Here is a 13,866-nt window from a genome sequence, read left to right as displayed (position 1 = left end):
AGATGTTTTTAAAATGGTAAATAGTTAACTTCTATTAAATTGTTATAGAGTCAGAGCACTACAGCACAGAAGCAGGCCCATCTGCCCGTCCAGTCAATGGCATCCTGGTTTTCTGCCTAATCCCATCTTTTTTCACCTAGACTATTGTCCTCTATATCTCTCTCATCCATGTACCTATCCAATATGACTACTGGGAGATCTATAATATGGTCCCATTAATGTCATCCCCTTTTTATTCCTCAGTTCACATAAATTTTCTCAGTAGACAAGCCCTTCATTGTATCCTCTCTGAGCCCTGCAGTGACATTTTTCCTGTTGAATAGTGCCATCCCTCCCCCTTTAATGCCTTCCTCTCCATCACATCTAAAACAATGGAATCCTGGAAAATTGAGCCCTTCCTACAACCAAGTCTACTGATGATATATCATCATAATTCCATGAACAGGTTGATGGTGTTAGTTCTCAGGAATAATGTTCTGAGTTTCAGTGCACTGAAATCAATGCAACTCAAAACGTTAGTCCCACCATGCTCAACCTTTTAAGCTTCCAATTTTGCTAGTAGTCTTATTACCTACTTTCTCCACAAACACTCTACTTGTTTTCCTGCCCCAGTGCAACTCTTGTTTCAATCCCCCCCGAGCAATTCTAGTAAGTATTGCTGGTATAACCTTAGCCTCTGCTTCTCATGCCGAAGCCTCTTGAGCCGAAGCCTCAGCTCCCCACTGTAGTACTTGCCACTCTCACAAAGGCCATTCTGCTTGATACTAACTTTTTTTTTGGTAGCTGCTAGTTAGGAAATTACTCAATCAATTATCACCTAATAATTAGCTGCTGAGCATCTTTTATAGTGTTGCAAAACTCACCTCTGTCATGGTCCCGTCCAGCAATGCCCCATCTCGCTATTATCTCCTTGATTAGGTCTGATTTCCAATTGTTCCCAGTTTTCATTAATTACAACACACCTGCTTTCCATCAGTGAACTGAGGATAAGAACCCTGGAGTCACTGTCATTTTTTGCCAGTTCATTGGTCTATTCTAGTGTGTGTAAACCTCGTTTCCTGATTCCTTAGGACTGCCAGTTCTAAGCTCCACACCATTCCCTGGATAATCTACATAACCCTTGTCTTCATGTAAAGATTCTCCTGAATACCTGTTCCACGTTCGCGGCTGCGCTAACACCTCACGACCCTGTCTGTGTGCCTGTGTCCTGCTCTTGGGTTCGTCCCCAGCCACGTCCTTGCAACAACCTCTTTATGTCTCCCACTTCTTGTTCTGAGATCCCTATTTCTCATTCCAAGTCTCAGCTCCTGCTATCTATTAACCAAATGCTTTGAAATCTTGAAGCCATCGCTCCATCATTTATATTATGCTATTCAAAGAATTATGTTCTTAAATTGAATTTACACACACGCACTCACATACATACACTGCATAACATCTGTGAGAGTTTTCTGGGGAATCTGATAATGTCATCCACTCAAGAGCAATGATTCATTTACAATTCATTGCCTGATTTTGTTACAATTTTGCATTCTATTCTGTTAATTATATTATTTAGCTCAGTTACATAAATTCATACTCTTTGCACAGACCTGAATCTTCTGTCACTGTAAATGATCTGATCTTACAAACTATAGTGACTACTTAAAGTTGGGTGTCAGTCCTGCTATATTTCAGTTCCATGGAGAAAAATAAATATTTTGCATTCCAGCCTTACATTCCAATGGTGATTATCAGGTTATGTTAATTAAGCATATTGTATAATTTATTTTGTTCTGACATGGAGAATATAAGTTGAGTGAGGAAGGTTTAGGGGAAATATCAGTGATAGTTTTCTTTAACAGTAGAGGCTGATACACTAGGGACATTAAGAAACTCTTAGGTAAGCATGTAGATGAAAGTAAGATGGAGGTTTATGGGCCAGATTTGAAGGAAGGATTAGATTAATTGTAGAATAGGTTGGAACACAGGTGGGTAGGTTGTTTCGTTTTGTTGAATATATGTAGTAGTAGGCAGCCGTTGATGCCAGGGGATCATGGGTTTGCGCCTCCGGTGGACTATGTCCTCTCCAGGGCGCAGCCTGGGCAGGAAAATTTGAAGAACCAGCTGTTGCCCATGCAGTAGGTTCCCCCTCTCCACATCACTGATGTGGTCCAAGGGAAGGGCAAATGGCCGATACAGCTTGACACCAGTGTCGTCGCAGAATCTGCCAGAGTGAAGTTGTGAACAACATCAAACTGCCTTAGGGACCCCAACTCCGCATTTCTTCCTCTAGATTTACTTCTGAAGCCTTTCCCAAGGCAGTGGAAGTTTAAAAGCAAGAGTTTTTCTTCTCCTAGGTGGGCTGCCATCCAAGGCTGATGAGCCCCACCTGCCCGAAGCAGCTGGTTTTGAAGTACCAGTGGTCTGCCTTTGCCCATTCTCTTGTCCATAGAAACAGTTCGGCCAGGCCTAGTAGCTAAGCAGCATGTGAAGACTGAGAGTTGGACTTGGTTGTTGGAGGCTGTTAGAGTTGCATGCCATTTGGAGCACTTTATAGGTAGCGGGAGTTTATCCTCTAGTATGACAACCTTAGGAACTCTGTGTGTGTGTGTGTGTGTGTGTGTGTATTAGATGATATTAAACTTGAACTTGAGATAGGGTTATAAAGAGGACTTTTGGTACATTGACCTTTATAAATCAGGCCATTGAAATGAGTAATTGAGTGGTTTGGGTGCAGGTAGATAGGACTAGGCAGAAGATCAGGTGGACATGGACTTGATGGGCCAAAGAGCCTGTTTCTGTGTTTTCATACTCTATGGCTCTATTAGAAGACTTTTTAAAAAAAGAAGTTTTAATTAAAAATGTTTCATTTACTGTTTTTTGGAAAAAGTTCAGAATTATAATGAAAAGTCAGTCTTTAATTTTCAAGAAATGACTGATGATCTTATAGACTATAACTGTTTCAGTTAGGTACAGTGAAATATCACATAATAGTATAGGGAGGTCATGTTTTTAATTTTCTTCATCTTTTTCATACAGGTAATATTGTTAAGAAGCTTCCAAGGAAAACTACTGTACCAGAAAATGACACAGCCATTTTTTGTGTGGAATTGAGTAGTGGCTGTAATAATATCAGGTGGATAAAGAATGGGCAAGACCTACAACCAAATGATAGAATGACCATTGCTGTATCTGGCACTCGACACACTCTAACAATTAGAGATTGTAAGTGGGAAGACGCTGGAGAAATAGCACTATTGGCAGATGACTCTCGAACATCCACTCAATTCACAATAACATGTGAGTTTTAAGACACCTGTTTTTACTATCTTGTTCTTCCAAAAGAAGTAGTTTTATTTGTGTGTTTGTAGCTAAGACAGGTTCATACAAGTCTTCACATAAATACAGTGACAATATAATATTCTAAAAGCTGGATTAGTCAACCGGAGTTCACTCCTCCTTTTCATATACTATAATTAGATATCATAACTTCCCCAATATACTACCAACACTTCCTCGCCTTTGAACACATAGACGCAACAAACTAGGAGCTGGAGGAGGCCACTGGCTCCTTCATATCTGCACCTCCATTCAGTGTTCATGGTTAATCTATACTGATTTCAACTCCTCTTTTGTGTAAATTGTCCTCAAGACATCTTTATTAACTAAATTGTGAAATTTTTGTTCCTTTCTCCATGGTACAAACAGAAAAGAAATATTCTTCGAGGACCTTTCTCATCTCCAGCAGCTCCATGCATAGAAGTTCACTTTAAGGGACCTTATTCTCTCTCTAGTTACTTGTTTTCTCTTAATATGCATGAAATTTCTTTAGATTCTCCATCTCTGCCAAAGCTATCTCTTTTTGCCCTCCTGATTTGCTTTGTAAGTATACTTAAGCATTTCCTGTACTTCTCCAGGAAGTCATTTGATCCCAGCTGATTGTACATAACCTATGCCTCCTTTTTCTTCAGCAGTATCAAATTACTTATATTCCAGGATTCCCTACCCCTGACAGCTACGCTCTTCACTCTAATAGAAACTTGTAGACCTTGAACTCTTCTTATCTCGCTTTGAAAGGCCTCCCACTTGCTAAATATTCCTGTGCCCATAAGTAATCTACTCCAAGTTTCTGGCTAATATTGTTAAAATCTGCCTCGCCCCAATATACAACAGAATTTTGTTACCCTTTATTACCATTTTCTGGGGGCTATGGACTTGCACCCATTGAATTCTTTTCCTTAATCTCAGGCGTGATCCAGCTCTGTATTTGTCCACCAAGCTAATTATATCCCTTACCATTAGTGTTTCATCTGACACTTTCTTCCAGTGCCTCAAACTTCATTTTGTTCCCCAGCACTTGCCTTGTTCTCATTCTAACTGGTTTATTTCTCTGTCACTTTCTTACCTTGTGCTGTTATCTTTGCTTTTCCTTTTAAGTTGTCCTTCAGTCTTTGAAATGTTGAGCAACTATTCTTGTCAGATTTGTCTCCATCATCACCTAGCTAAGTAAGATTGCTTGTACCCGCTTCTATTTTCGTATATCCAGGCTTAGCCCAAGAATCATTAGCAGTTTTCCCATCCTGCATCTTTGTCTTTGCTGTCCCTTAAGACCTCTTCCTATTTCTCATCGATATGTTTCCCCTTGGTAACATAATCTGACAGTGTATTATCAGTTTCCACGATGAAGCTGATGAAACCAGAATTACTTCAGTACTATATACTTTGAGCCTGAGTGATTGTTGGAAGAAATTTTCTTTAACCAAACACCGGAAAGATTGATGTTATTAGAAACATAGAAAATCTACAGCACAATGCAGGCCTTTTGGCCCACAAAGCTGTGCTATTCTGGATCCATCTTGGTTTGTTCTGCTTCCTTTGCAGCCAAGCCATTTGACTACCATGAACTATTCCTACTCAGGTTTCATCCTGTAGAATATATGTGCTACTTGATTACATCATTGTGTTTGGGATCGCCTATCTTGCTACAGTTCTTTTCAAAATCACTGTACAAAATCCCTTTGGACAGTTGATTGCTGCATCAGCCCTGGTCATTTGCCATAATGACTATGTCCATTGGTTTTGCTATTCATAGTTTTTTGAGACACTAATTATACCGAGCAGGTGCTGTTATAGATGGCAGTTAAACTTTTTAATATGATGAAAATAAAAGCAACAGGTCTGCAGTGAGTATTAAGAGACAAAAGAGTGCAATATTTTTGTAAATGTTGGTAGTTCTGACCATTGTGTTTATTGTGGGTAACTGAAAGCAGAGGCAGCTGACTTTTAAGTATAATGGTTAAAAATTTTAATTGACAGCTATTCATATTATTTCCTGCTGTGATGGATATGATGGATTTCTATATATTGATACAGAGGCTTAAAGGGACATGGAACAGATAAAGAAAAGGTGCAAAATATTAATAGGCTAATTTAGCATCGATGTTTCTGTCATCCAGAGAAGGGGTTCCCAATCTTTTTTATGCCATGGAGCCTTACTGTTAACTGAGGGGTTCATGAGCCCCAGACTGGGAACTCCTGGTCCAGAAGATCTTCCTTCATTTGCCTTGCCTTTGATCCTCATATCCATTTGAGTCCTAATGTTCACCCTGCTATGTTGAAATGCATGCAACTCAGTTTATGTTTCAGCTGGGATTAGAGATATGCTATATCTCAGTGGTTCTCAACCTTTTTCTGCTTGTTGCCCACTTGTGACTTTCATTTACCTCAGAAGACTCCACCCTCCATTGTCTCTGTTGTATTTTTTTTTGTCAACTGTACTAATTATTCTGATATACAGTCAATATTTATGTTTTAACAGGTTATAGGCGTTATGTGTTAAATATAATGTTACAGGTGTATATGAAAAAATATATAATATAAAAATATGTAAAAACTAAAAGGATCGGTTCTGGGACCTCTACTTTTCGTGATTTTTATTAACGACCTGAATGTGGAGGTAGAAGGGTGGGTTGGCAAGTTTGCAGACGACACAAAGGTTGGTGATGTTGTAGATAGTGTAGAGAATTGTCGAAGATTGCAGAGAGACATTGATAGGATGCAGAAGTGGGCTGAGAAGTGGCAGATGGAGTTCAACCTGGAGAAGTGTGAGGTGGTACACTTTGGAAGGACAAACGCCAAGGCAGAGTACAAAGTAAATGGCAGGATACTTGGTAGAGTGGAGGAGCAGAGGGATCTGGTGGTGCATGTCCAAAGATCCCCGAAAGTTGCCTCATGGGTAGATAGGGTAGTTAAGAAAGCTTATGGGGTGTTAGCTTTCATAAGTTGAGGGATAGAGTTTAAGAGTCTTGAGGTAATGATGGAGCTCTATAAAACACTGGTTAGGCCACACTTGGAGTACTGCATCCAGTTCTGGTCGCCTCACTATAGGAAGGATGTGGAAGCATTGGAAAGGGTACAGAGGAGGTTTACCAGAATGCTGCCTGGTTTAGAGAGTATGGATTATGATCAGAGATTAAGGGAGCTAGGGCTTTACTCTTTGGAGAGAAGGAGGATGAGAGGCGACATGATAGAGGTATACAAGATATGAAGAGGAATAGGTAGAGTGGATAGCCAGCGCCTCTTCCCCAGGGCACCACTGCTCAGTACAAGAGGACATGGCTTTAAGGTAAGGGGTGGGAAGTTCAAGGGGGATATTAGAGGAAGGTTTTTTACTCAGAGAGTGGTTGGTGCGTGGAATACACTGCCTGAGTCAGTGGTGGAGGCAGATACACTAGTGAAATTTAAGAGACTGCTAGACAGGTATATGGAGAAATTTAAGGTGGGGAGTTATATGAGAGGCAGCGTTTAAGGGTCGGCACAACATTGTGGGTTGAAAGGCCTGTACAGTGCTGTACTATTCTATGTTCTATAACAGGAATACAATTGTGTGAGTAGGCTCTATAGAAAATTAGTAAATGTCGAAGAATTATGATAAGTATAACTTCACATGAAAAAGTATCAGTATTGAATATACATATAAAAATAAAACTAGCTTTTTAGGATTCATCCAAATAAGAATCCCTGAATATGGCCCAGTTTAATGATTCAGAGCAGTCCTGTAAGTGCTGCTCCACCCCCTTGATCCTGCCTTTGCGGTTCTCATGTCTAGTGCTGAGGCTCTCAGTCTCTGTCTGTATAGATGTATAGTAAACATAAAGCCAAGTAATCAAACTTGACAAAGTGTGGGTGTGGGTTGGCATAGTGTTGGTGGTGTAACAGTGATCAAGTCTATTGGCTCCTTTGATTCCACAGATGACATGTTGGTGGTAGTTTGTCAGAGATTTCTTCAAGCTGACTTGTTTGAATTACGCTGCAAATATCTGGGAAGGCATCTGGGTGTGCTGTCTCATGATTATTGATCATGATGCTTAGCTCCTCCAGTGCCAGCTTGATGTTTGCCATTGGTGGAATGTACACTACAACCAGATTGATGGTGGAAATCATCCTGAGCAGATAGATTAGACAACACTTGACGGACAGCTGTTACAGTTTAGGGGAGCAGTGCTGAGATAAAATCACCACATCTGTGCATCGTGCTGAGTTAATCATGAAACAAATGCTGCTACCTCTGCCTTTAACTTAGTTGACATGGACTAGGTAGGCCAAAAGGCCTGTTTCTGCACTGTACTTATCTATGACTCTATGATGCTACTGACCATGCAGTAGAAGGTAAAACCCTTGGGCTGGAGCGTATGTCCGGAGTGCTGGGGGTGAGCCATGTCTCTGTGAGGCAGCGTACCCAACAGTTCCTGATGTCTCTTTTGTACTGCAATCTTGCTATGAGGTTTTCAATTTCATTTTTGAGAGAGTGAGCATTAGTCAGGAGGGTGATGCTGGGAGTGGGTGTGGCCTTAAGACTCTCTGCTTCCCCAGCAGCAGGTGTGAAGATGTAAGGTCTATTGTTAAAGGCTCTTCCCATGCGGCTTTTCTTAAAAACGGGACCATTGTTTTCTAGTGGGCCCCAGCTATGCCTGCCTTTCCATTGGCTATGTAGAACAGTCCATGTTTCAAGCCTTACCTGGTATTGCTCCCCAACTCTACCCTCTGCTGTACTGATGACTACATTGGGGTTGCTTCAGCAACTTTGCCTGTAACTTCCATCTTGTCCCTAAATTCACTTGGTCTAATCTGACACCTCCCTCCCCTTTCTCGATCTCACTGTCTCCATCTCTGGGGACAGACTGTCAACTGACATCTTTTATAATTCCTCCTGATTCCCATGGTTTTCTTGACTATGCCTCTTCCTAACCTGTCTCTTCTAAACATACTATTCCATTTTCTCAGTTCCTTTGTCTCTCCCTTATCTGTTCTCAAGACACAGCTTTCCTTTCCTTTTTTTTAAAATTATATTTTTACTTGGATAAGGTATTCACAAGTAATACACAAACTTTTTTTCACATGTATAATCTTTCCCATTTTTTATATGGGTAAATCCATATTAACTTGTACATTCACAAGTGCACGTTGAGATAATATAGAAAATAATTAGGCGCTCAAATAGTTGTTTATGTGCAATTGTAATTCCACTCTATTAAACTAAATAATGATAATAGTTGTTATAAAATATTAATAATAGTGGTTGAATACTAATTTCCAATGTATCTCTTCTGGTCCTTTCTGGTCCGAAATTTCCCCAAATCTTTTCCTTTACTTGTGTTAATTTCACATTTTCCAAAAAAAAGAACAGTGAACATTTGAGCCAAGGGTGCTTACGTTAACACAATTACTATGTTGGTGAGACAAATAGTACAGCTTTTCTTTCCAGGACAACAGATGTCCTACTCCTTCAAAGAACAGTGTTTCCCTTCCTCCTCCATTAATGTTGCCCTCACCTGCACCTCCTGCATTTCTCGAACATCCATGCTCACCCCATCTTCCCACTGCCTCAATAGTGATAGAATTCTTTTGTCCTTACCTAATACCCCATGAGCCTCTGCATCCAATACATCACTCTCTGCATCTTCTGCCAACTCCAAAGGGATCCTATCGGCAAACATATCTTTACCTCCCCCCCCCCCCCCCCCCAACTCTTCGCTTTCCACAGGGATTTCACCCTCGGTGATCCCCTTGTCCATTCAACCCTCCCCACTAATCTCCTTCTTGACACTTCTCCCTGCAAGCAGCCAAAGTGTTACACCTGCCTATTCTCCTGCCTCACCTCCATTCAGGGCCCCAAATAGTGCTACCAGGAGAGGCAACATTTCACCTGCAAATCTGTTAGGGTGTTCGGTGCTGCTAATGCAGCCTCCTCTGCATTAATGAGACTCACTGCAAATCGGTGGACCGATTCATCGAGCACCTCTGCTCTATCTACCAAAAGCAGAATTTCCTGGTGGCTAAACTTTGTAATTTTAATTCCCATTCCCGTTCCAACCTGTTGGTCCATGGCCTTCTCTTGTGCCACAATGAAGCTACCTCCAGGGTGGAGGATCAACACCTTATATTCTGTCAGGGTACCCTCCAATTTGATGCCATGAATATCGATTTCTCCTTCCTTGAAAAGATTTTTCCTTCCCCCAACCCCTCTTCTATTCTCCCACACTACTTCTTGACTGCCTGTAACCTCTCCCCCTGGGTCCCCTCCTCCTTTCCTTTCTCCTATGGTCCACTCTACTCCCTTATCAGATTCCTTCCTTTCTCGCCCTCTCTAATCAACTGTATATTGGATGGTGCCTGACCATAAGATCATAAGACATAGGAGCAGAATTAGGCTATTTGGCCCATCAAGTCTGCTCCACCATCTCATCATGGCTGATCCATTTCCCTCTCAATCCCAATTTCCTGCCTTCTCCTGTGTCCCTTCATGCCCTGACTAATCAAGAATCTATTAACCTCTGCCTTAAGTGTACCAAATGACTTTGATTCCACAGCTACTTGTGGCAACATATTCCACAGATTCACCACTCTCTGGCTAAAGAAATTTCTCCTCATCACTGTTCTAAGTGGGTGTCCCTCTATTCTGAGGCTGTGTCCTCTAGTCTTAGACTTCACCACCATAGGAAACCTCATTTCCACATTCACACTATCGCCTTACAACATTCAGCAGGTTTTAATGGGATCCCCCCTCATTTTTCTGAATTCCAGTGATTAAGCCCAGAGCCATCAAACACTCCTCATATCATAAGCCTTTCCATCTTGGAATCATTTTCATGAGCTTCCTTTGAACCCTCGCCAGTGTCAGCAAATCTTTTCTTAGATAAGGGCCCCAAAACGGCTCATGATACTCCAAGTGAGGCTTCGCCAGTGCTTTATAAAGCCTCAACATTACATCCTTGCTTCTATATTTTTGTCCTCTTGAAATGAATGCTATTATTGCATTTACCTTCCTCACCACAGACTCAACCTGAAAATTAACCTTTAGACAATCCTGCACAAGGACTCCCAAATCCCTTTGTGTCTCAGATTTTTGTATTTTCTGTCCATTTAGAAAATAGTTAACCCTGTTATTTCTTCTACCAAAGTGCATGACCATACACTTCCAGACACTTTCTCATCTGTCACTTCTTTGCCCATTCTCCTAATCTGTCTAAGTCTCTCTACTTCCTGAACACTACCTGCCCCTCTACCTATCTTTGCATCGTCCGCAAACTTGACCACAAAGCCATTAATTCTGTCGTCCAAATCATTGACATATAATGTAAAAAGAAACGGTCCCAACACAGACTCCTGTGGAACACCACTAGTCACAGGTAGCCAACCAAAAAGAGCTCCCTTTATTCCCACTCTTTGCCTCCTGCCAATCTGCCACTGTTTTATCCGTGCTAGTATTTTTCCTGTTACACCATATACTCTTAACTTGTTGAGCAGCGTTGTGTGGTACCTTGTCAAAGACCTTCTGAAAATCCAAGTACACAACATCCACCAATTCGTCTTTGTCTATCCTGCTTGTTATTTCTTCAAAGAGTTCCAACAGATTTGTCAGGCAAGATTTTCTCTTGAGGAAAATATGCTGACTATGACCTATTATGTGCCTCCAAGTACCCTGAGACCTTATCCTTGATAATCGACCCCAACGTCTTCCCAATCACTGAGGCCAGACTAACTGGCCTATGATTTCCTTTTTTCTGCCTCTCTACCTTAAAGAGTGGAGTGACATTTCTATCAGGGTGACCTGCCGGGTTTCTGCAGTATTTTGTGTGTGTAACAATGTTTTCTGTTCTCAGCTTATCTGGTATCTCAATTATTTCCAGCAAAATTTAAGAGATTTCAGCTAGGGCCTCAGATATCTGATTCCTTGCTTCCTATAGCAGCCTGGGATCTATCTCATCCAATCCTGAGGACTTATCCACTTTTCAGCCTGAATCAAGAATCATCTGTTTATTTACAGAGAACTGCAATAGACTTTCACCTATTCCTCGACTGAATTCTCATAATACAGAATCTGTTTCCTTTGTGAATACGGATGAAAAACGTTTTTCTAGAACCTCACTTACATCTACTGGCTCCATGCACACATCCACTCTGATTTTCCTTTTTAAAGACCTCTCTGAAATTTTACTACTCTTGACAGGCCCTCCCCCATTAATTGTTGTCTGTCGCATGCTTTTCTTCTCTTTCTCCAACTCTTAGTGGCTGTCACATCTAGGGGTTCCTTATAGTTGTCATCCTTGGCTTTACTGTTGACAAGAGCATGATGGTTTTGGATTCTTGCTACTGTGCAAATGGTGACATAGTGCAAGTAGATACTCCCAATTTACCTTTGCCAAGTCCTCCCTTATGTTAATGAAATTGGCCACTGCCAATGTTCCCTCTAAAGTGTGTGCATGTGTGCGTCCACACATCTTTTGCTATTAGTGCACAAACGAACTTGAACTGTGCACAAGAGGTCGTCATCCTCTACCTTGTTGGCATGTTAAGTATATTTCTCAGTCATACACAATTACATTTCCTTTTCCAGTTTCTGATGCAGATGGTGTTGACAACGTGGGGTTCGCGATGATTTGTCTGCAGATTTTAGAACTGGCTTATTTATACTGTTTTTATTGAAGAAATTATTCAGTGCGCACATGTCACTGGGCAAAAAATTGTACAGTACAAGATTTTTGCGCACACTGGTCATTATAAATTAGAGGGAATATTGGCCACCACCCTTCCTTTCTCCACCAGTTTAAGACCTTAATTACTGATCCATCCCTATCCTTTTCCATGATAACTTTAAAGTTGATTAAATTGGTTTATTATTATTGTTGTGTGGGACCGTGTCAAAGGCCTTCTGAAAATCCAAGTACATAACATCAACTGATTCTCCTTGCTTATCTATCCTGCTTGTTATTTCTTCAAAGAATTCCAATAAATTTGTCAGGCAAGATTTTCCCTTGAGGAACCCATACTGACTATGGCCTATTTTATCATATGCCTCCAAGTACCCTGAGACCTCATCCTTAATAATTGACTGTAACATCTTCCCAACTACTGAGGGCAGACTAACAGGCCCATAGTTTCTTTTCTTCTGCCTCTCTTCCTTCTTGAAGAGTGGAATGACATGCAATTTTCCATTCTTCCAGAATAATTCCGGAGTCTAGTGATTCTTGAACGATCGTTACTAATGCTTCCACGATCTCTTTAGATACCTCCTTCAGAACCCTAGGGTGTACACCACCTGGTCCAGGTGATTTATCTACCTTCAGACCTTTCAGTTTCCCAAGAACCTTCTATGTAATTGTGGTAACTTTACACACTTCATGACCCTTGACACCTGTAACTTTTACCATATGACGGCCGTACCTCTGGCACTGAGTCAGCCCTGTGGCTCAGAAGGGTAGGGAACTGAAGAGGATGGCAGCAATAATAGAAGACTCTATAGTCAGGGTGACAGATAGGCGAATCTTGGGATGCGAAAAGGAAACATGGATGGTAGTTTGCCTCAGGTGCTAGTGTCCCCAGTGTTTCTGTATGCATCCACAATGTCCTGAAAAAGGAGGTGAGCAATCAGAAGTCGTGGTAGATATTGGTATAAATGACATAGGTAGAAAAAGGGAGGATGTCCTGAAAAAAGAATACAGGGATTTAGGAAGGAAGCTGAGAAGCAAGACCTCAAAGGTAGTAATCTTGGGATTGCTGCCTGTGTCACGCAGCAGTGAGGATGCGAATAGAAGGAGGTGGCAGATAAATGCGTGGCTGAAGAATTGGAGCAGGGGGCAGGGATTCAAATTTTTGGATAACTGGGACCTCTTCTGGGGTAGGTGGGATCTCTGCAAAAGGGACGGGTCACATTTGAATCTGAGAAGGACCAGTATGCTTGCAGGCAGGTTTACTAGAGCTGTTGGGAGTGGTTTAAACTAATATGGCAGGAGGATGGGAACCAGTATGAGAGAGCTGAGGATGAGCCAGCAGGTTTACAAGTAGGTGATGGGTGTAACATGAATGTAAGGAAGGTCAGGCCAATGATTGGGTACAAATGCAGACAGAGCCAAGAGTTACATTGTACCACAAAGGTAAAATTCAAAAGGGCGAAGAATGCAGGACAAAAGGTGCTGTATTTAAATGCTCGTAGCATTTGGAATAGAGTGGACAAACCATGGTGCAATTAGAGATTGGTGGGTATGACGTTGTGGGCATCACTGAGTCATGGCTGAAAGAAGGCCATAGTTGGGAGCTTAACATCAAAGGACAGGCAGGAAGGCATAGGCTGTGGTCTGGCTGTGTTGGTAAGAAATGGAAATGCATCTTCAGAAAGAGGTGACGTAAGGTCGGAGAATGTTGAATCTTTGAGATTGGAGTTAAGAAACTGCAAAGTTTAAAATAAAACTATTTTGGAAATCATATATAGTCCTCCAAATAGTAGCCAAGATGTGGGGTTGAGATTGAAAAGGGAGCTGGAAAAGGCATGTAACAAGGGTAATGACACAATTGTAATCAGGGAATTCAATATGTAAGGAGATTCTG

General features: G+C 41.4%; 1 protein-coding gene across 1 annotated transcript in view; it reads left to right on the top strand.

The window, feature by feature from the left end:
• obscnb (obscurin, cytoskeletal calmodulin and titin-interacting RhoGEF b) overlaps positions 1–13,866 on the top strand; it is a 598,125-nt gene that overhangs the window by 15,765 nt on the left and 568,494 nt on the right. The window contains exon 3 of the mRNA XM_072254438.1: positions 3,022–3,282. Within this exon, the coding sequence (XP_072110539.1) occupies positions 3,022–3,282 (261 nt within the window). The remainder of the gene's footprint in view (positions 1–3,021; positions 3,283–13,866) is intronic.

This window comes from Mobula birostris, chromosome 3 (assembly GCF_030028105.1).
Source record: "Mobula birostris isolate sMobBir1 chromosome 3, sMobBir1.hap1, whole genome shotgun sequence".
Classification (NCBI taxonomy): domain Eukaryota; kingdom Metazoa; phylum Chordata; class Chondrichthyes; order Myliobatiformes; family Myliobatidae; genus Mobula; species Mobula birostris.
The sequence above is the reverse complement of the archived record's forward strand: the minus strand, read 5'-3'. Positions and strand labels throughout refer to the sequence as shown.